At 41.2% G+C, this 22,850-nt stretch overlaps 2 protein-coding genes across 3 annotated transcripts in view; both read right to left on the bottom strand.

Moving 5' to 3' along the window:
- Positions 1 to 332: 332 nt before the first annotated feature.
- Positions 333 to 6,980, bottom strand: SNRPD1 (small nuclear ribonucleoprotein D1 polypeptide). The gene is made up of 4 exons (XM_030943491.1): positions 6,820 to 6,980; positions 6,199 to 6,275; positions 3,614 to 3,805; positions 333 to 1,367 (listed from the first exon to the last, which is right to left on the bottom strand). Exons 1-4 carry the CDS (start codon positions 6,831 to 6,833, stop codon positions 1,291 to 1,293), a joined length of 360 nt encoding a protein of 119 aa, XP_030799351.1. The 5' UTR covers positions 6,834 to 6,980; the 3' UTR covers positions 333 to 1,290.
- Positions 6,981 to 7,753: 773 nt separating this feature from the next.
- The window catches only part of SACM1L (SAC1 like phosphatidylinositide phosphatase), a 29,466-nt gene continuing 14,369 nt past the window's right edge, over positions 7,754 to 22,850 (bottom strand). For both annotated transcript variants that reach the window (XM_030943048.1, XM_030943049.1), the window contains 14 exons: positions 21,252 to 21,285; positions 18,533 to 18,634; positions 17,710 to 17,795; positions 17,425 to 17,511; positions 16,916 to 16,984; positions 16,748 to 16,827; positions 15,163 to 15,261; positions 12,465 to 12,603; positions 12,164 to 12,233; positions 12,001 to 12,073; positions 11,460 to 11,553; positions 11,283 to 11,375; positions 10,550 to 10,607; positions 7,754 to 9,843 (listed from right to left, as the gene is read on the bottom strand). In XM_030943048.1, the coding sequence (XP_030798908.1) occupies positions 9,707 to 9,843; positions 10,550 to 10,607; positions 11,283 to 11,375; positions 11,460 to 11,553; positions 12,001 to 12,073; positions 12,164 to 12,233; positions 12,465 to 12,603; positions 15,163 to 15,261; positions 16,748 to 16,827; positions 16,916 to 16,984; positions 17,425 to 17,511; positions 17,710 to 17,795; positions 18,533 to 18,634; positions 21,252 to 21,285 (1,221 nt within the window). In that variant the 3' untranslated portion in view covers positions 7,754 to 9,706. The remainder of the gene's footprint in view (positions 9,844 to 10,549; positions 10,608 to 11,282; positions 11,376 to 11,459; positions 11,554 to 12,000; positions 12,074 to 12,163; positions 12,234 to 12,464; positions 12,604 to 15,162; positions 15,262 to 16,747; positions 16,828 to 16,915; positions 16,985 to 17,424; positions 17,512 to 17,709; positions 17,796 to 18,532; positions 18,635 to 21,251; positions 21,286 to 22,850) is intronic.

The following is a 22,850-nucleotide window of genomic DNA, read 5'->3' as shown; positions in this document are numbered from 1 at the left end:
ATTTTTAGCAGCTACTTATAGAGTTGAGAATGGTGGGTGCTATATTGACCAAAAAGTGCTCTTGGGAGATTCCACAATGGTTTGGGGGAAAAAAGCTCTTCTGTAACAAGTTGAAGCTTTAAAGTGGCCTCTGTAAGAGGTGAGAAGGAGAAGAGCAGCTCACAAAATGCCAGCTAGCACAAATTAACCAGCACATCAGCCCATTAAACGTTAGGTGATTCTTTTCCGCTGTTGTAGCACTGCCTGTGTGGAAACATGAACAACCAAGCATGTTCCTGCACCAATTTACCAACAAATGTCCCCAGACCATTCAAGACACTTAAGCATGCTCATTGTTTGAAATGACATCTGCATTTCATAAACAGGTGAAACTGTTGAAGCCTGGCAATGAGAATGTGACAACTGCTTTCCTACATGGGAATAATCAGCAGGATGGCACTGGGAGATAACTGTGGCCAATGTGGCTTCTTTCATACTTGTGTCCAGCAATGCAGTGAATATATATATTTATATTTGCATATATCTATATATATATGCACACATCTGTGTGAGTGGCACAAGTTCTCCCACCTCCAGAAGTAAGCTTTCAATTCCAGCATGCAACTGTGCGCTGTGCTGTACTTTGTATTTTCTAGGGATGTACTGTAAGTACGCTGGAAGGTATCTGTGATAAAGCTGCTTTACGAGCCCCACCCAAACAACAGTATGCCATATAATAGCTTTGACAAAGTTTATATGCAGGTATTCTTTAATCATCAGATGTAACAATCCAGCAGTTCCATGGACCTGGCTAATTTCCCTGTGCAAATGTTTTATAAAGAAAGCAACATGTTTAAATTGCAAGCTTCATGTAATAGAAAACATTAAAATTGTATCTAGGAACTTTAGAAAAGGTTGCTCTGAAGAACAGTATTAGAGACACACTCACAGGACAGGGGTTCTTAATACAGCATCTTAACTATGGAACCATTAGAAGATGGCAAGTGCCTTAGAAAAGAGGGATTAATTAAAACACTGTGAAAGTACAACATGAGTCTCTCGTTCTGGGGCAAAAAGCAAGAGGAAATGTACAGCCCCCAGGGGTGGGCAAAATCTCGACAGTGACAAGCAAGATCTGTGTAGTCTGCAACAGCCCTGTCTCCCTCCCCAGGCTTTGCTAACAAAGGAAAGACACCTTTTCACATTTCTGTTTATTAAAAATGGATACCATAAACAAGACCTGTACAAAATAAACCTGAAATTGCCTAGAATATGGTAATTGCCCAGAATTGCCCAGAATATGATGAGAAGTTATCGTCTTGGGCCTCCTCTTCCTCTTCCACGACCTCGGCCTCTGCCACGGCCTCTTCCACGGCCTCTTCCAGCAACTTGGCAGGCAAAAGAAAAAGAGAAAATATAGTGAGACCGAGGAATACTTTCTTTTTGATTAAAACATTCTGTATGGAGCATAATCACCACGCTGCTACCCTGTGATAAGACATTACATTAGGTATTAAGTCTGTTAATGTTCAGTAAGTTTCAGGTAATATTGCATCTTTTGTGTTAGTTCTTCCAGTATACAACTTCCACAGACTACTGTCTGTTCTTGGATTCACTGCAGAAAACAAGGACATAAAATAGTTGGCTGCTCCCAAATGACTGGGTAATCTGACAGGAAACCAGGATTCATTCTTTTTCTATATATATATATAAAGTCTAGTTTTTTTAAGAGAGAAATGCGAATTTTGACATGCTGTGAGATTCCCAAACCCATCCTGTCTCAGGCACCATGTGGAAGGTCAGCGTTTTGAAAGGATCCCAGCATCCATCAGCTCCTACTGGTCTCAGTGACGACTCTACCAATTGCAGATGTGATTCTAAGGCAAAGATCTTGACTGTGTGCTCCCAGTTTTAATTACTGCTATTTAATTGTAAAGGGAAGACAGAATCATAGGACAGTGCAGGCCACAAGCAACTCCTGAATGTCATATGATCCATAAGGTCATAACATGCCTTTGCATCTCTGTCTCCCAAAGAAATGTGACCCACCAGGTTGCAAGGACACTCTGCAAACTTTTAGATTATTGGTTCATTTAAAATGTGCTTGTGAGCGCAGGGCTCACAAAGATACTGAAAACTCTGCAGCAGCGGGTGGCTCTCTAAGAGACACCCACTGGCACCCACATTCAAGGAGCAAGCTGTGACAATTATTCTGGGATGTAGGTTAGAAATTCAGAAGAGACAGAAGAAGCAGCGACACAGGACAAATTTAGCTAAAGCAAGGTGTCATTATAATGCTGGTAATACACTGACCCTGTAAAATCCATGGAAGCATCAACCCCAGCTGGAGGATGACAGCATCAGCGGGCAGCTGTGCTCACCAAGTGCCAGCACGCTTGGACTCAAGGCACGCATGGCACACACAGCCTAGTCAGTATCCTGCCCTTTCCTGACCACTTGCTAAGGACAGAATCAAGGGTTTTACACTGCTGAAGCCCAGGGGCATTTATGGATTACAGCAAAGCAAAGCACAGCTTTGGTCAGAGAGCACTTCCATGAACTGGGGATGCAGGGAGCATCAAGTGGAGGTAACTGCAGCTATCAGGGCTGCTTCCCAAGTAGGGATGCTCCCATTCACACCATGACGTGAGGTTCAGGACAAAAGCAATCTAACCACGCTCATTTCTCTGTGTGATCAGACTGTTTTAATGAACTTGAGAGGAGCAAAGCCCCTCTGGGAGCTTTATCCTTATTCCCCACCAAGGCAGCAGCTGCAGCGCTCACACTCAGTGCTGCACAGCTGAGGTTCTGCACCAATGCAGAACACCCTGCACGCCCACATACTTCAACACTAATTACAGGAGAAATGGTACAACATGAATCTAGAGCACAATTAGCTTTCATTTACAGCTCACTGTTTTTAAAACACACAGATTAACTGGTGGCAAAATATATACTGCTGCTGATTTCCTAGGGTCTACTGGAGACTCATCTTCAATAGTGTGGATTACACATGAGTTACAGTCTATACTGTTAGGCTTCTAAGGAAAAGGATTTTTATTCAACAGCACTTTGAAAAAAAAGTTCCAGCAAGAGCAGAAGAGCTGAGACTGGAACACTACTGGGAGCCAAAGCTGGAGATGTGCTCAATGGAATACAGCCTTGATTCCCTCAGGTTCTCAAGTCTATCAAATCCATATGTACCATTTTTATCCCCCACCAAGTTTCAGGGAACCATTCAACACCATTTGAGATATGGTCCCGCACTTATTATCTGTGTGAAGCTCCCCATACAAACTGAGGAAACACAGGCACCTGGAGAAGAGGAAGTAAATCTCTTTGGGTACCAACTATAAGACTCAGACAGGTTAAGATTTACTGAAGCTGATAAACATTTACATTTTTAAAAACAGATGTATGAAAAGCCATAACACAACTTCATGTGAATGAAGCTCTGCAGATGCCAAGGAGGTGGGCAAGGCAGACTGAGCCAGTGCCGTGTCCAACCCTCAGGAATGGAGGAATTCAATACCAAATGCAGACGCTGACAGACTCCAATCAGACACCTTCAGACACACAGTACTAAAATGCACACAAAGGCAGAACAACACTGACTAGGAAAGCACAAACTCACCTGCTTCCCTTTTCTTGGATTTGACTTTTGGTTCAACATCGACCAGCAAAGTATCCAGAGGCAAACTGTCAGGCAGAATGAAGTAGCGGATGTTGTTCCCTCGAATACTCAGGGTCTCCAGCTGTACGGGCTCTCTGTTCTTCAGAGTCATTTTCACCGCTTTCAGATGTGTGTTCATACTCACATCCACTCCTGAAACAACACAAGCCTCATTTCAGGTATAAGGTCTCTTGTTGCCTGTTTTTCAGTGCACACATGAAATGAGATTTATTCTGTTCATCAACATCTGCTTCTACCACTGATGAATTACTTCAGCCTGTCACAGAATGGAACATCTCTTGTCTCTCTTGAACTACCCAGTTACCATGACAGTCCTTTAGCTCCTCATGGTTAGAGATTTTTACCCAGGTCCTGGCAATAGCTGCTGTGTAAATGGTTAAAATAACTCCTCTGAACAACAAATAAACTACTGCATATTACAAAAGGATAATACTAATTTTTAGTCCTTTAAAAAGAAGCAAAACAACCCTTGGAGGAGAAAAAATAACCTGCGTAAATCCCTTTTTCTGTAAACCTTAGGAAAATCCAACCACAAAAGCAACATTTACCTTCTGATAAAATACATTCAACACCAGAGTGAATTCTCTATGGAAGTACAGAAAATACCCCACTGCAAGGAACAACCACTGTGGTTAAACTCTGAGAACAGCCAGGACACAGGAATTGTATGGAATCAGTACTGTGCACACTGTGCTGTGTTATGCACAATTCCAAACTGGAAAAAACACCTCAGCTGGATGCATGTACTGTGTAACAGCCATGAGAAGCAATTAAACAAACCCCAGAAGGTTTTACTTTGCATACCCAGAGCTTTAGGTGGGATCTGACCTCCAGCTATGAAGATCAAAATGACAGTGATTTTCTTTTTCTGTCCTCTCCCTCTGGATTTTACACAGCTCCACCTGACCCAGTCCCTTGGCTGGTGTGAGGGGCATTACACAAAACCTGCCCCTTCATCCCTGCTCCTGCCCTGGAGCTGGGAGGAAGAGGACATGGTGCAATGTTTTTGCAGATTCTTACCAGAAAATGAGAGAGGCTTTGCTCAACAATTAAGCCTGAAAGAGCAGCGAGGTCAGGAGCCCAGCAGTGTTTGCTTCCCATCTGCTGGGTTCAGCAGAGCGTGCTGCAATTGGGCACCAAGGTGGCTCCCTCAGCTCTTAATCAAAGCTGATGGACCTGGCTGCAAAATAATGCCAGTTTTGAACTCTGCCAAATCCCCACAGATTGCTGCTGGCCAAAAAAGCACCTCAACAATCCTCTGGAATAAAATTCAAACTTAACAAGAGTTGAATCTTTTTTTTTTTCCAAGAGTGCCTGGGCAGAAGAGCTTCTGAAAGCCACCTGGGGGCAAGTTTAGGAAGGGAGATGCAGCAGCTTCCTCAACTCAGCCCTGAGGGTTTGCCTCATTAAACACAACATGCCCCACCCACATCTTACCTGCTCTAAGTACAGCTCATGGGAACACTCAGAGCAACGTCCCTCACTGGGGTTATCAAAGCAGACAAAAGCTCGAACATGTTTTAATACCTGAGAAACACTTAATGAACCCTGCAGAATTCCCTGCAACTTTCAGCTCAGTGATATAAAGAAGCACCTGCTAATCAGGAATCCCCACAAACACAAGGACAGATCTCTGGCAGCAGTCGGGGAGCAGATTCTCTAGGCCAGGATTCCTCTTTGCCCTATATCCCACACCCAGCTCTGCCGTTCTCAAACCCGCCTCTCGCACAATCAAACATATGCAAATATGCATTTCCATCTAGACTTGCCTTAACAAAAAACGTGCTTAACAGAAGTAACTTTATTTTTTAGTCAACATGCAAAATTTAACCAATTTAAGACCACATCAGGTGGAAAAGGCTGCCCAGAGAAGCTGTGGATATCCCATCCCTGGCAGTGTTCCAGGCCAAGGTGGATGGGGCTTTGAGCAGCAACCTGGCCTACTGGAGGGCGTCCCTGGGCATGGCACAGGGTTAGAACTGGATCATCTTTAATGTCCCTTCCAACCCAAACCATTCTGTGACTCTGTGACCGTGCTACTAAAATGACAAGAGACTACCAAGCAAGGTTTGGAAGAGTTTGCTTCCTTCCTCCAAAGCCTGTCTGCAGGCAAAGCTGCAGCTGGGCGCAGAGGCTCCCAGTGCCACAGCGAATTTACAGCTCGCAGCAGAACCTTAAAAACAAATCTCTGACCACGGATGGACTCACCCACTACTACACATCAAAGACAATCCGTGACCCACTGAAATTCCCAAGTACGTTCGTGGTTGCCTATGGAGAGCTGGCTGGTCACAGCTCCCCACTGTTCCCAGCAAGCCCCGACAATACCCAGACACTTCTGCAACACAAACACACCTCGCGCCTGCACACAAAGATACGAATTACAAAGCCCATCTCCTGCATTTCCCTGTGCCGGTCCCCGCAAGAGGGAGCACAGGACAAAAAACTCATTCAAGCCGCGACTGCCAATTGTTTGCCGAAAGGCAACCGGGAGTATTTTGCTGCATCCTCCCATCCTTCCGTACCTGTGATCGTTCCATGCACCTGCGTCCCATTCTTCAGCTCAATGGTCACAGTCTCATGGCTCAGCTTCATTAGAAACCTGGGAATTAAAAGCGCATTTAAAAAAGCCCCAGCCCGTTCACTTCCACGCAAAGCCGTACGTGTTGGACAGGCAGCACCCAGCAGTTCCGCATCCTGAGCTCCCTCGGACGGCGCTCACGGATTCTGCCGGGGATGTTCAGTGGCACACTCCACGTCCTGCCCAGACACAGGAGCTGGGACGCTTCAGTGACACACTGCCACATCCAGCATCTACTTCCAGGCCAAACAGCCATTATCGTATGAAGAAGGAACCATTTTAAAAATCGTTACAATCGCGGGAAGGCAACGCAAACCCGGCTCCGGGGGGTTCCCCTCCAAAAAGTGGGAGGGGGGTTTTCCTCAGCGACCCGCGCAGGCCCCGGCTCACAGCGGGGTCCCCGCCCGGCCCAGCCCATCCCGGGCCGCTCCCGCTCCCGCCCGCGGTGAGGGGAGAGCGCGGGGCGGCCCTGAGGGCGCGGGCTCGCCTGGCGCTGCCGCCGCGGCGGCCCTGAGGGCGCGGACAATCCGCCTCCATCCATCCCCATCCGCGCCCACCCGCTCACCTGACGAGCTTCATGGCGGCGGGCGGGCGTCCCCGGGCGCGGAGCGGCGGCGGGCGGGGGAGCCCCGGGCGAGCGGAGAGCCCCGGGCGAGCGGAGCCCCTGGCACGGTGGGGCGGAGGCGCCTCTCAGTCAGGCCGCGCCAGGCCGCGCGCGCCAGGACGCTGCCGCCACAGCGCCCCCTAGCGGGCGGGCGGACCCGCGGCGAGCGCCGGTAGCGCCTGGTGCCGGCCATGGGGGAGAGGGCGGGGAAAGGTGAGAGCATGGAAAAGAGGGATGGGGGAAAAATAAGATGTGAATAGAAGTGAGGGGACTTGGTCTATAAAAGCCTGGCTTTTTGTAAGGTTTTACAACTACCAGCTTGCCTTCCTTGATTAAAAATAAATGTAAGAAAAAACCACCCTACTTCGTTTTAAACCTGCTTTGAGCTTTACAAATAGGAAAAAATCCAAGGCCTAGAACCTGTAAAGCACTAATTTGTTGTGAAAAAAGTTACAGCTTCAGGATGCAGAACTGTAACAGCAAGAATTTTCTCTGTGCGTGTCCGTCTCCTCACCTAGCGAAGATAAAAGGGAAAGGAGGAAGACACCTGGAATTTTCACCTGTTGGTATGGTCAATAAGAGGCTGAAGTGCCCTTGTGAGGAAAGAGGCAAAGAGCCATCGGCCCTGAGCAGAGGTGACACTGGGGATGCAGCACTGGAGCACTCCAGGCACAGGTGCTCCAGACAGAGATCCAGCCATGGCTGAGAGGAGCAGAACATCTCACAGTGCAGACTGACATCAGGCTCTGCCGTGATCAGCACTGTTTGAGTGATTAACCCCACCTGCAACGAGCACACACAAAACCGAAGCAGCCTTCAGGTATGAAACAGCTCCTACAGAATGAGTTGGGAACAGTCTGCTCCAAAGCACAAAATGCACTGCAGACAGCATATCTAGAAAAGCTGAACATTTTATTGTCATTTAAGAGTAGTACACCATTTGTGATTTTAGAAATACAGACTCTTTGCAAAGCACTGAAACACAGGTGCCTTCCAACTTCTAAAACCTACATTATTCTAAGTCTTACAAACCTTTTATATTAGCAATTCAAGTTTGGTCTTTGCTGCAACAAGTTCTTCACCAAAGATGCAACAACTTAGTTCTAGACTGCAAGACAACTGAGCCAGGTTTCAAACTCCACCAGCCATTGAGCCACCAGAACCACTGCTTTCAAATATTGAGTCTATGATGTTTCTTGTACTTTGTGCCCATGAGGGAGTTCACCTTTGAAAATTTTAAGTTAGGAGGATTTTCCAGTTAGCCACCAACTGGTATTTTTCCATTACAGCATCTAGAAGCAAACGGATACCTTGCAAGTACTAGTGCTCATGAATAGGTTATGTTTACACAAAACCCAGAGAGGCCTCCAAAAACATTCAAGGTTAAAATGAACAGTTGCAAAAGAAAAACAAAAACAAAACAAAAAAAAGAATCTGTACATATTTTCAGTCATAACACAGGGGAACACTGGAGTATCAGTGTTTTGTGTTCTAGCTTCAATAGTGACACCTGTGCTAGCCCTAGTAGTATTCTACATGTTTGTCCCTTCCCCCCATTTAAATTTTATACTCGCAATCTGAATATACAGCTGTACTTACAGGAAATATTAAACAATGCACAGCGCCTTAAGCAAGTTCCATGTCTGTTTTTGAACAAACCATATAAAATAAGTGACAAAATAGTTTAAAATTGGTCCTTATTTTTATACAGCTTGGAAGCACTAAATTTAAAGACACACATTAACCAGCACAAATTAGTCAGCAGTTTTTTTTTCTTAAAAGAGTGTGTTACAGTATCATGCATGAAAAGCAAGCTGCTGCTCCCAAGTAGAAATATGGAGTTTAGACTTACTGCTTTCTTCTCAGGCTGTTATTCCTCCTTTCATAAATTATTTCAACATAACCAAGGATAGAAGCAGCTGACTAGCAAAACAATATGAAGTTCATCTTTTATGTTGTGACCCATTCTTAAAGTAATGAAGTACTTTGGAACTTTAGCATAAGGAAGGTTGAATAACCACTGCAAAGGACTTTTACATTCTTTGATTTTGTTTACATCTTCAGAAAGAAAATTCTACATTTTAACTTGCTAACTACTGGATTTTCATATGGAGACTGTAGTATTGAAACAGTGCAAGACATTTGCAACTTCAGGAACATCCAATTACACTGCCCTTTCACCCAAACAATGATTAGCAGAATATTGCATCAGTTCTAGATAAACAAGACAGGACAAAAACCTCATTTTAGAATAGCATTAGGATTCAAAAATCTTTCATATTTAGTGAAAAGAATCCACACACGAATATGCACGAAGGACTCCTTAACACAGACTTTATCACAACGAACGTAATCCAGCTGTAAGTCTGGACCAGGACTTTTTATTGGTAAGAAGCTATATTTGTTCAGAGATCCCTATCAGATGTTCCATTAATAATGCTTCAACATTTGGGTACTTTGAGACACGAACAGAATCAAAGCTCTCTCCTGTCAAGGCCAAAAAACCAGCTGGAACAACCCAGGTGGAGCATGAGCTTAAGCAGTCCGCTTAAGCTCCAAAAACATTCCAGACACCAAAAAGCTGGCTTTTGTCTTTGCATTACTCCAGTGAGAGTGGAGCCCTGCCCACTAATGCAATATTCCAAAGACCATTGCAACTAAGACTGTCAAGTCAGGTCTCAGTTGAAAGCTACCACCACCACAGGACACCGTTTCCTTACCCCTGACCCCCCCACTGCCAAGGAAGAATGTTCATAAGGGCATTTTTGGTGTGGAAAGCAGGTCAGTAGAGACTCCAAGTGTGGTTTGAAGAATCCTCAGTACCAAGCCGCTTTCCACACACACAAATTCAGTCCATCTTCTCCTTCTGGACCAGCTTGGGTGCATCTACAAAATCCTTGCCGTTGTAAAGGATGATAGCAAAAGTTCCAAAGCTGGCACTTCCCCAGAAAAGCACATAGGCCAGTGTCTCAGTCCATGTATCACCTGAGAAGAAGAGTCAGATAAACCTTTTAGCTCATTATCTCCAGTTAGCAGACAATTTTACTTTAGGACAAATGCAAATATTTCTAGCTCTCCCTCAGAGATTTGTTGTCAAATGAAATCAGAAGTCTCTCACAGATCTTCTTCTGTTTCCTTACCTCGGAATATTTGTATTTGCCACACAGTTCTTGGAATCCATTGAACAGAGATCCATGGAAGTCAGCCAAGAACTCTACTGGCAACAATGTTAGAAAATTCAAGGCAAAAGCAGAAGGCAAAAACCTTCACCACTCCCAACACAGATTTAGATTAAAGGGAAACCCATCAGAACCAGGGTTATGCCTGTATCTGACAGCTCTGAATTGTCTTTTTGCCCAAAATTAGACAGGTATTCCTCTGCGGCTTCATCCAGCCTACAATAAAGCTACAGGTGCATCTAAATTTGGAGATAATTAACTGTCCCTTAATTGACTTCTACGTGAGTTTTCTACACTGCTTTCTACAGCATCTCAGTTTTTTCCACGCTAACAACACAGTGCTAAACCTCAATCTCCAGAGCCACGTTCAAGCACTTTTAGAATGACTGAGAAGCAATTCTACACTGAACAGTTACTGGTAACCATTTACAAAATGTTCACAGAGAAATATTTACACAAAGTTCACAGAGAAATAAGCCAGTTTTATACAATTAAACTCAATAGTGACTTACCAGCCATTAGCAAACAAATAATGCACATGGAGAAAGCAACCACCATAATAATAGGCAACTGAGGAAAGAGAAACAGAATAATCACTTGATACAGCAGTACCTATGTTCCTTAATTTCTTTTATGATGGGTTGTACTGTAAAACTATTTACTTGCTTCGCTTCTCAATTCACCTGCATTCAGGTACAAAGAAAATTTGGATAGTTCCAAAATCTGGAAGACTGTATTCAATAATTATGTTTAGAACTGAAATACACTTCCTGTGTATTAAAAGAGAGGTTGAGGCATATGCTTTGTTTATAAAATAAATACACCAGTTAAACCCATTATGTTCCCAAATCCCATTTCAAAACAGAAAGGGAAAGGTGAAAAAAGTGAAAAGAATGTGGGTTTTGTGTTACAATCTATGCTCCTACATGAAGTGTGAGAAAAGAAGTCCACTAGATTCTTCTGCAGAAGGAAACAGTCATTGATAGTGACTAGTAGAATTTTCCCCCTTCCACCTGGTGAAGCATATTTGAAAAAAAACCAAGCAGCAATTTTTCCAATACCTCAAGGACACTCCATTTTCTGTCAAGGGAACAGTCAGGGTTTAATCCTATAACAGGTGTCACAGAAACATTACCAGATTACAGGGATGCTTCATGACTAACAGACAAGTCCTACTCAGACATAATGAAGCCAGTGACTGAATTGTTGTGTTTCTCTTATTACAAATAAAGTCTCCATACTCACAGCTAAGAACTTCCAATCTTTCTTGACATGTAAAGGACTAGCAGGTTCTACTTCATCCACTGAATAATTTCCAAGAAAAAGATCAATTGCATCCTGGAAGAGAAAGGGAGGGCAAGAGTTAGAATGCACAACAATGGTTATCAAATACACTTCCCCAAGGTTAAAAGCTTTACTTACTTGTCTAAATCCATCAGAAAAGTTGTTTTTGTAGTAACGTATTAATGAGTTCCAGCCATCCATTATTAAGCCCCACTGAGTTCTCTTCCCAGTTCTGCAAAAAGAAATTGTGAACAATATTTAAAATATATGTATGCATTCAGGACTAGAATTTCAGATTTACATTCTGTCACTATCCAGATGTGTACTACATTAAATGAACACCTGCATAGGAATACATTTATCTAGTGCTGCCTCTGCATTATTACCACATGTACTTGTAACAAAACTGTAAAATAAAATGACACTTCTTTCCATCAGACAACATAAACGTGCATCTTCATGGCACACTGTCTTGGTTTTCATTTCCAGATAGCCTTTACTTTCATATAAACACAGCATGGAATCTGGAGATTTTAGTCTTTTTACCAACTGAACCATTGCAAAAGACTCATCTATAGCCTAAGCCCCAGATGAGTAACCTTCTCAGACATGAGGACTTGAAGAAAATCTCAAACATGTTCAAAAACCCAGAAGGCCCTTACAAGAAACGCTGACTTGCCTTGTGTAATCGGTCTTTAAGGCACCAGTTCCAGCATATTGTTTGGCACAAGCATTAGCATTATCAGCCCATGCTGTGAATAGGAAAATGATAAGAAATATTAAGGAAGTTATATACTCTCTACAGAGAAAAAGTCATTGTTTGAACTCTATAAACAGCCTACCATTTTTGTAGATTTTCTCAAAGTCTGCCTGCTCTTCAATTCTCTGTCCCACATGCAGAACACCAAGTCTCTGGAATAAAAAGCACATTGAGGCTTGCTAGGAGTTTGATAGAAAGAAAAATTAGGATTTGCTCTCAAAAAAGCTGTATTTATCAAACCTGAGTCTAGTCAATGCAGCTCAGGTAAGCAGTACAGTAACTCCACTATGCAAGCTCTTACTGGAGCACTCAAGGTACATTTCCATTCTAAATGGAAAGCCTCTCTCCTCTTCCAGCTTGTCAAAGAAGAGTAAAAGATTTACCTGAAGCTGGGCTTGCAGAGACCTGCGTGCCAACAAGCTCTGGATGACGTTAGTGCGATCCAGACAGTCCATGCAGTTACTGCGGAACGTTCCTTCCTGCTGAGTCACAGTTTTACCCTCCGAGTCAACTAGAAAGTAACTAACACACACAATATACATATTTAGAGATAATAGTCCATATAAACCACATGTTTTCACAAGTAAATATCCTAACAACCCAACCACAACTGTCCTGAGCATTTGATGAGTGCTCAGCCATGTCTTCAAACTTTGATGTCTCCCTGAATTCCTGCCATGCTGCAAAACAGCACCAATGGATGAACATTTAGCAATCTCAGTGCAGTATTCACTCCTACCATTCAGAAAGTCAATCAGCAATACTTGAGTTATACGTTACTGGGAAGAGCAACTTCTGGTGCAAAATCAGGGACCTGTGGTTTTTTTTTTTCCAGTTATTTTAGTGTCCCAGCTCCACAGATATGAAAATCATTAGCAGAGCCTAGCAGCAGAAGTAACCACATTTGTTGGTAAGTGGTCACCAGTTCAACCCAGTCACCAATGCATAAAAGTTATCTAAGTTGTCAGGCACATTTCTTCCAGGAAGGTACTCAGGTACTTCCAGGAAGATTTTTTAAGGGTGCTTGCAAATTATGGAAAAATCTGCTACTGTCACATGCCATTCTCTCCATTATGTGAACATGGTGGGGGGTCCAGATATTCCCCCCTTGCATATGCTAATTATTACCTCAATCTTTTAAATCCACTAAACCAGGTGTTTCCAGTAGTTGATAACAAACAGCTCATTTTAAATACTGAATTGCACACCTGCATTCCAATGCTGAGCTGGTAGAAAAAATATTCCAATCTACTTATTAGCTGGATGTGCAAATAGGACAGAACTATGTCTGTCCTGCCACAGCATGAAGGTTTCAGTTGTCTGTAGGTTTACAGATTATAATTATAGATTAAGTTACTCCAATATGTAATTATGAACTCTGGACTAGCATATAATCCACTGTTACTGTAGAGCATTTTTATCAAGAGCCTCAGCATTTTTATCAGGAATCCTAGAAACACATGAATCTACTTTGATTAGCCTTGTGTTTTCTTTTCAAGTGTAATTTTCATCATTCTTGAGATAGTTTTGTTAAACCATGTTTTTACATTGTTGAAGACTACAGCGACAATAATACCTGTGAAATCTTCCTTTTCCCCCCAGGTTTTGGCTACAACTGATATTAGGATAAGATAGTTTGTTATTATCCTATTTAACTAGAAATGTCTATTCTTAAATGCTGCATCTCCTATAGCCGCTCTAAAAAATTAAAAAACTAACAAAGAACATCTCCACAAACCCAGCTTTCTTTTCTGAAAGATCTTCCACAACTGGATTTAGCCTGCAGAAAATAAGAGTTGTTTACCTCCCTAGGGGTTGCAAAACTATTTTCTGTGAAGATTAGAACTCAGACTTTTCTGTTCCTATTTAAGCAACAGTCGTTACAAATGAAATAAAACAAGTTCAGTTAGAGCCAGCCTTATCTTGAGAATGAGTCTTCAATTTTATATCTGGCTTTTTTTAAGTTTTCATTTCAAGGAAATCTGGTTATTTTCTATGCCTCCAGTGGCAGCTGACAGTAAACAAGTTAAAGGATTCGGTATTAATTCTAAGAATAAAGGATCCTTGCTATATAGGAAAAAACTACAATCTTATTTCTCCTTATTTAAGGTGCTCAAAGTCAATTTATTCATTAGGTCTTTATGAGTTTTTAAGGCTTTTTTTTTGTGGTAGACAGAGAATATTAACTATAAGCTGATTAATTTATATCATTCCCGTAGCCATCACTCCAGGCAAGAGACTTTATTAACAAGACTCTTGTTCTAGTCCACACCTTACCTCATTTCATTTTGTCAGGACAGACTATACCACTGCTAGTTTTCTAATGTTTTAGCTAATCTACTTTGTGCTTTAGTCACAAGGCTTCAAGAACAGGAAGGAAGCAATCAGAAAAGCAGAACAAACTAAACTATTTCCCTAGCAATCTACAGGTCTACAAGTAGCTATGACCAAAAACCCACTTGTGAGACTAAAGATTTAAATTGATTTGGACATTTTGTGCATTTTGTGTATTTTGATATGACTATAAAAAATAAGAATGTGTTTCCCTGTGGGTTAGTTATATTAGCAAGGGCTAACAACCAATGCCAATGCAAGCTTTGGAGCCACAACAATGTGTGTTAGAGAAAACACTTTTACAAATGCCCGTGGAAGGAACACCCAGTGTTTTACACTACAAGGCAGAACAGTTTGCTGTCAACATGACCTGGAATTACTATGGATGAAAACAAATATAATCTAAAGAGACTTGCTTTTTAATAGCTCCAGTTGTATGCACATTCATTTCTTTGTCTAACCTTCCACCAACCTTACAAAGGCAGCTCTTTTCACAACTCAGGGTTGCTGCAATTCTCAGATCCACTTTATGGAGAGGCAATGTGGGCTCTACATCCAACCCCCAACCAGGTGTCTAACTTGCACATGGTGTCAGCAAGACACCAGAGATATGGACACACTAATGCGTTTTCTCCATAGATGACAACAGAAGGTCTGTATGACTGTGCCTTAATGCAAGACAATAGAAACTATGAGGAAGTGATCTCATTTTAGCAGCACAGAGGTGAAAGAACTGCAGAGCCTTACCTGAACTCATCTTGCTGGTCTGCCAGTTGATCCATCAAAATCTGAAGCCGATCCCACCTCATCCGACTGCACTCTTTATGGAAGTCAAATGCCACGTATCTGTTCAGAGGGAAGCAGTTTTCAGATTATGTATGTACTGCAGTGAAGGTTACAGAAAACCCTACAGCAAAAGGCTGATCTATAAAACAGATAGTGACACAGGATTTGTTTTTCTTTAGAGATGATTTTCAGCACAACTGCAGATTTTGTAAGTGCTCTGTCATCTTCCTGATGCAGCACCCTTAGTGTGAATGGTGACACCATTTAAAATTCTTTACAAAATGCCATTAGTCTGGGGAAGCACACATTGTGTTCCAAGTTCTGTGTATGCTCCATTCTATGTTCTGGCTAATATTTTTCCTCCAGAAAAGTACAGAAGGGATACAAATCTTAATGTCTTTTTTTTTTTTTCCCCCGCCAGGATTCTTTTGTTCTCTGTTCACTTTGAACTAGACACAGGTGTTGAAATCCAACATTTTTTACCGACATAATTCCCTCAATAACTCTAGAAACCCAAGACAGGTTTTGTTTAAGCAGCTAACCTAACTGTCCTAAGAAAATTAAGCAGCTACTGACTTGGAACAAAATTTCAACAGCTGATTTCTGGCAAGAAGTACTCTAAATGAGTGGTACTTGATTAATTAGACATTTGTATGTATATGTTTGCTGTGAATTACAGGGCATTACATTCCTCCCCTCAAGCATTCATAACCCAAAAGTTATTTGACAAGATTCCAGGACTATGCATGAAGAAAGATGAACGCTGAAACAAGTAACTGAAGTCTCGAGTTTGACTCTGGCTGGTCAACACCATCAAAAACAATTAACCAAGAAAGTGGATTTTGATAGCAGTAGTAAAATAGGGCTGCCAAACACCACTTTTGAACATATACATCACCAAAATGCACCTTCACATAATTTCATGTCTTGGTTTCCACCAGATGACTTTATAGCAAATATGCACAGAATAAAAACACCATGGCACAGTAATTTCAAGGATAAGGTAGAGGGGCAAATAGCTGTATGAGTTGGATACAAGCCCTCCCTCCAGAAATTATCAAAAGCAAGCACAGACAGGTTGTAAAATTGTGTACTGCACTCTCTATTCCCCCAAAGAGATGGAATTTCTCATAACCCAAGTGGATTCTCCACTCTTGGCCCATTGTTACACTGAGCTCCAGGCATTTAAATTGTTTGTTCCCCTTACTGTTCCATCCTGTTCTGCTCACACTCAGCACTCCCTCACTAAGTTAGCAATGTAACCAAGGCCTTTGGCCAGAAGCTAGTTCTACAGGACATGATCATCTTTTTCCTAAAATGCAGAAGACCTCCATTGCATACTATGGCTCCAATACTGGCATTACCATTGCCTCTTAATTTCCTTCCTTATTCTGCCTGTGTCCTCTCTTAGCAAGTTACTTCATAAACATAAAATGCAAACAAATCACAGAGTTGGTAAAGGCCCCTGAAGAGCTGACCACTCAGTGAGTCTCAGAGGGAATGCTTAACTTTTAACACAAAATGTATTACTTCATGTCACATGTACCTGACCATTCCATTTGCCATGCTGTTCACCATTTTTGAAAAGGTTTGCTCAAGAGGCTTCTCTGAGCCTTTTTGGTTAACCTGGGAAAAGGGAAAACAAAGACAGAATTACTCAGAAGCCTGCTTAAAAGAACAACAACTTTTTCAGGAAGAACAAGTGAAAGCATACCAAGTTGACAATCATTTGCTTTCCATAGCTAATTATTTGTGAGTCAAAATGTCTTTGGAAGCCATCCATCTAGAAGAGAAAGGAAATGGGTTGACAGATGTACACTACTATTAAGATCTGTGCTTTACAAGGAACTGCCATTATAATATTTTTGATGATTCTTACAACTAAGTGTTTGATGTTCTCTATTGTGCCAAAACATTCCCACTTTTCTCCTCCCAGTCCATTCAGTTCTCCTCATTAAACATGGTACAGATAAGGAGTATTGGTTCATCTACTAAAACTGCTGCAAACTGGATCCAAAGAGAAACTACTGCCACTGATGCCTGCATTTTTTTTCAGCCTTTGAATTCATTATAAGAAGTACAAGGTTTCTTGCTATTACTTTTAAAAATAATGCTCAATCCAGTATTGCTGATTTTTATTCCTCTGATTACAGTTTGCAACCCTATCACACAAACATGAGCCCAGTAACATGTTAAAACCCCAAGACACAAACACTCACATACATGGTTTACTGACTTGCTGATCTGTGGCTTTGGTTTATACTTGAGGTTTGGTCTTTGAGACCAGAAAAAAGGAATAGATCCACGGGTCTGCAAAAGAATGGTAATGCTTTTAAACAGCAGAATTTACAAAACCCACTTGACATTTAAAAATAAAGCAGACAGGTTTATTTTGTCAAACTAATTCAGTTTGTTTGTTTAGTTTATGCTTTTAAATATAGATTGCATATAAGATATGCAAACAAGACAGAGCTATATCTGTATCTATGTTTCTTACAGTGACTTTACCTGAACGAACGATGCTTTGCTCCCCTTGTAATGCACAATTTGCTCTGTCTCAACAAAGTTAGCAGCGTGCCCTTCTGAATCAATACCTGTGGAGGAAAAAGACCGTGTTAGCTGGCTCAGCCTGCCTGCAAAACAGTGACAGCACATCAGCAAAAGGCTTCCTTCCCCGCCCTTTTAAGCCCTCACAGGAAGCGCAGAGCTGCCTGACAGCACAATATTAAACACAACCTTGGTAAAAGTTTAATATGATCTGCACCAAATTTAAGCAGAACTGTGCTTCTTTAAGTTAACACATTTTGATATTTCTAGCACTACAGATTATCATTTAATATGAAAAAAATACCAGTGCTCTGACACCAAAATATTCACAATTCTGTAACAATGGTACTGCAGAAATGGACCAATTTCTTCAAAAGCATGTATGTTGGGACTAAGAACAGAGAAAGTAATTTAAATTCATTTCCCTGTTTGCTTTTTTACTTCAAACAATTAGAGAACACCACTGAGGGCTCCCCTGCCAGCACCAGTGATGCTCTTAGTTGGATTTATTGCTAGACCAAAAGGGTTATTACACACTTGCATTTAGCACCAATGAAAACAGCCATCTGCTAAAAATCACTACAAAACTTTTGCAATTATGTCTTAAAGACATGAAGAACAGTCAGTTTTAATAAATATCAAAAAATGCTTCAGTTCTTAATATTTTCTTTGGAGGAAGAAGCCCAAGACAAACTAAACAATGTTTTTTCATTTACTCTTAAAGGTAACTTGCATGTGCAGATAAAACACATTATTTTCTGAACAAATCAGTTTTTTCTTTTACCTCTCACATAGTAGCGCACACCAGCCCTGAAACAGCTTCTTCTGGAAATAAGCAGCCAGTCAAAACACTTGCCATTAATAGAACAAGAGTGCATAGTGATAACTGATGAACAACACTCAGGAAAAACTCCTATGTTTCATTAGGATATTTTTACACATCAACAGGTAGGAAACTAAGGAACCAAGAGACTACATTCAAATAAATGTGTAAACATTTGTCACCCCAACAACAGTTGAACACTTCACTGGAGAGACAGTAGCAATATTAGGATCAATATGTACATTGCAAAACAACACTCTATAGTGATGTCACTTATGAACAATCATTAAAACTGCTGTAATTTTGAGAAAATGTAATTCTAAAGAAATCTATTCTGGATCTTATGGTCCTATTAAAAAATTAGGAAAACCATCTCATCCATAATTTCATTAGACTACTGTAACAGTTTCTTGCCCTATTGCTTTTAAAAATTAACAACTACTTCAAAAATACCTCTTCAAAATTTTTTCTAGGCTTTTAAAAGAGTAAATATCTTGGGGTATACATTTTGCACCCATAAGTGCGACATACATCACATCTACAAATGCCAGAACTAGCAGTAAAATAGACTGGCTTTCAAATCCATGTGAAGAAAAAGAGAATGAACACACATCAAGACTCCAGTCTGAACTTCTCACACAAGAATGGCTTCCTGTAGCCTGGGCTACATACCCAAAGTGCCAAATGCACCTGGGACTAACCAACAAGCAATGACAACTAATTTCAGCTTTAGTCTCATTTTGTGCTACTTATAGTGGCACTTATTTGGGACTGCAGTAAGCTATCAAGTCTAATAGAGACCAGCACTCACGAAAAATTTCTCCAGGTAGATTCACCAGTTTGCATGTTTTGCCCCTAAAAACTGAAACCCATCACTTTAAAGCAAGTAAAAGATCAAAATGGTCAATTTTTAAATTAGTCTACTGCAGTCTTCTCTTTGAAGAGTCTAGATACTTTGTCTCAAGTGAAATTTAGGCTCTGGATCTATGATTCAAATGGGACATAAAGCAGCTGTGTACATGAGCACCTCAGCTCTGTTAAAGAACACAGTGATTCCATACATGAGTCATCTTGATTTCTGTTTGTATTTATGCCAATACTGTTTGTAAACAACCTCCCAAAATATAATACAAATTGTCCCCATCCAGAATGTTCTCTCAATTCATAAATTAAGGCTGAAAAATACCCATTCCTCTGTTTCCCTGGAAAATTACTGCCAGGTCCTCCACCCTTAAATTCAACATTCGTACAGCCAACAGTATTCTGCAAGAAAGGTTATCTCTAACATTAGCTGCTTAGCAATTGTCAGCCTATTTTCTGTTGGCAGTCTGTGCTCACTTAAAATGACAACTTGCTATCAGCAACTTCCACATATACAGATGACAAGACAGAATTTACTGCTATTTAGAATGGCTTTGATTTGGAGCACCAAGGTAAATACTAAATGTAGTTTAGGGCTTCAGGTGATTAAAATCTCAACTATCCAAGTCCGTTATTTCTCATCACTGCAAGACTAGAAGCCCAGCACATGTAGTTGAAAAAATATATTTGGATTTATATGGGGGGAAAAAAAAGCACCTTTGATATTACTGAACTACCTTCTAGTGGCACTGTAACAATTCTGCTGTGGGGTCTTCCTAGCATTTTTATTGCTAGAAATCCCATTTCTTCAAATTCCTGAGTTCCCTAAGGTTTTGCTGTAATTCTGTTTTAAACAAACATTACTTATGCTAATTTTTTATACAGTGAAAAAACAGGCTCGAGGAAGGTGTTAATTGCAGTCTGTCAGTTGTTAATTGCAATTTACCCAGAACCAGCAGGATAAGGATAAGGGTGTTTCAATGGTTCGCTTTTGCTATCTTTCCATTGTCTCCCTGCCTACTCCCACAACATTTTCCACTAAATGAAGTCACAGGAAAGGACTGGATATCTGCCAGCTGCTGACAGTCCCATCAGATCAACTGATTTCATCTGGAAGCCATTCCCTGCACACACCTGAGAGGCCTTTGCAATGGATGAACAAAGCAGAACGTGGCATGAGTTGCTCTGTCCAGTCTTGCCAGTCTTTTTTCACACTGTCAGTCCAGGAGCAACTACATGGGATTTATTGTTTATCACACACTGCCTCCAGAAAGTGTTCAGCTTCCTTGCAGCATTCATCCCTTCTCAAAAATAAACTCATGACTGCTTTGCTAAAAAGGCTGTTTCCCAAAGTGTTGGTGCAGGAAAAGCAGCTGCCCAGGAAAAGCATTCCAGGAGCCTTCAGCAGAACTTATCCTTTTAGTCATCAACATCCATAAGCACTCTTTCAAGTCAAAACTGTTCTCCCTTATTTTGCATCTAAATTAAATGCATCCTTATAGCAAGATAAAAAAATACTAACGCTGATGGGAGAGCATCTGCCATATTAATCTTAACATTCCTACTGAAAGACAGCTATGCAAACCATGACTGTAAAATCAAATACATTAAGCCCTCAAAGCAGAATATTCCAGGGAGTTAACGTACAAGGGGACTATCAAACAATATGTAACATCCATATATGAGCAAACTGTAACTTATTTCTGACAATGTGTTCTGTATTGTAATTGGCAGTGTAGCAGCAGAGCAGCCTCACAGCAGCCATTTTGCTACTGGACTACCCATATCCAGTACACAGTTTTACAGCACAAAAGGATACATCCATGCATCACTGGTGTAGCAAACCTATGGATCTGAAAAACACAAATACATGTGAAGAATATTAACCACTAGTAGCCAAAAAAGGTGAGTGACTATGCTTTGCCTAAGGATTTTGTGGTAGTTTCATATACTTTATATCATTTACTTTTTGTTTAGGGTGAAACATTCATTTCTGAGGAAAAAGTTCAGGGAAAACAGCAACACATGTAATCCTTATCAGCAGGAAGAAAAAAGTAAAAGTCTAATCCTAATTAAGCAGCCTAGACAAAAAGCAAGCTGCTTTGTCCTCCCTATACACAGCATTTACTCTCCTACAAACATACCAGATATAAAGCCATACTTGCTGAAAATCCTTTGACATGGTGTGTTTCCTTTACTTCCACAGAAGGACATATGCAGAGACAGTAGTTACAGAAGCCTTCAGTAAGATGTATTTTTATGTGATTAATGCTCAAAATGCTTGTTCCAGGGTTTTTCCTATCTTGCCATTCCTGAATAACTTAATCTTTCAAGAAAACTTTAAAATTCAATACTAGAAGTCAGAAATTCCACACTTAACATTACCTAAAACTGTTCCTGCATCAAGCCACCTGTAATCAATGTGAGGGGAAGTGTGGAATAAAAATATCAGTTATCGCTCTTTTCAGCTCCTGTGCTTTGCCCCCAGGTCTGCTTTCACTAGCCAGCCATACTTGATTTTCCTTTGCTGTTCCCACCACAGCTTCTCTCTCATTTCCCAAGCTTTATTTGCATAGCACTATGCAAACTTTACACCCAGTAATATGCCCCTGGAATATGCACAACAGCCCTTCTCTACTTGCTATCTTCACATTCCAGAAGCAGTACACAATCCAGCCTTTTGGAACAGCGCTGTCTAATGTACCAGCACATCTCCACAGGTTACCGAGGCAGAAATAGAAGCCGTGCGTCACTTGCTCTGATAAATGCAAAGCACTGGTGGAGAGAGGAGGCTGCTGGAGTGCAGGCAATCCAAGGAGTTCAACAGACATAGGATGTCTCTGGCAGGAAGGGGCTCAGACAGTCTGGCCATTAAGGTGCCACAGCTGTGGCTCATAGACATGCACTTGTATTTACTGGACTAAGTGAATTCAAAGGTTACACCGTGTCTTCATTTGAAATAAACTGGAAGAATCTGAACTGTCAGTCTTACTCTCAATGACCAGCTTTATGATCTGTCCACCAGGAAAATGGAATTTAAACTGCACTCATAAAGAATGATGTGAGACAGTCTTAGGAAAAAAAGTGATGAACTGGACCTTGCCTATACCCAAATATACATAAGTAGCTAAACTTCAAAATGCTTGAAAAGCATACTCTGTGCAGTGTAACTTCCCCTTTGGTTTATATGAGTAGCTATGTTCACAGCACAGTATCTTCAAATACTGACACTTCCAAAAAAGTAGCTTTCTAGAAGTACTACTGAGGACATTGACAAAGTTGGAAGTTTGAAAGCAGAAGATTCACTGTGCTAAACTAGATGATGATTAGCCATGTTATACTAGATTCTGGCTGTCTGAAAGAGACAGAATCACAAAAAGATGTTGCATACTTATAGCAAAAGTGTATTTGTTCTCTA

This window comes from Camarhynchus parvulus, chromosome 2 (genome assembly GCF_901933205.1).
Source record: "Camarhynchus parvulus chromosome 2, STF_HiC, whole genome shotgun sequence".
NCBI classification, from domain to species: Eukaryota; Metazoa; Chordata; class Aves; order Passeriformes; family Thraupidae; genus Camarhynchus; species Camarhynchus parvulus.
The sequence above is the reverse complement of the archived record's forward strand: the minus strand, read 5'-3'. Positions and strand labels throughout refer to the sequence as shown.

Coding starts and splice junctions, on each gene's coding strand:
- SNRPD1 (XM_030943491.1), bottom strand. Junction 3,806..6,198: donor GGTGCATGGAACGATCACAG/GTACGGAAGGAT, acceptor GTGTTGTTTCAG/GAGTGGATGTGAGTATGAAC. Junction 1,368..3,613: donor ATCCAAGAAAAGGGAAGCAG/GTGAGTTTGTGC, acceptor TTGCCTGCCAAG/TTGCTGGAAGAGGCCGTGGA.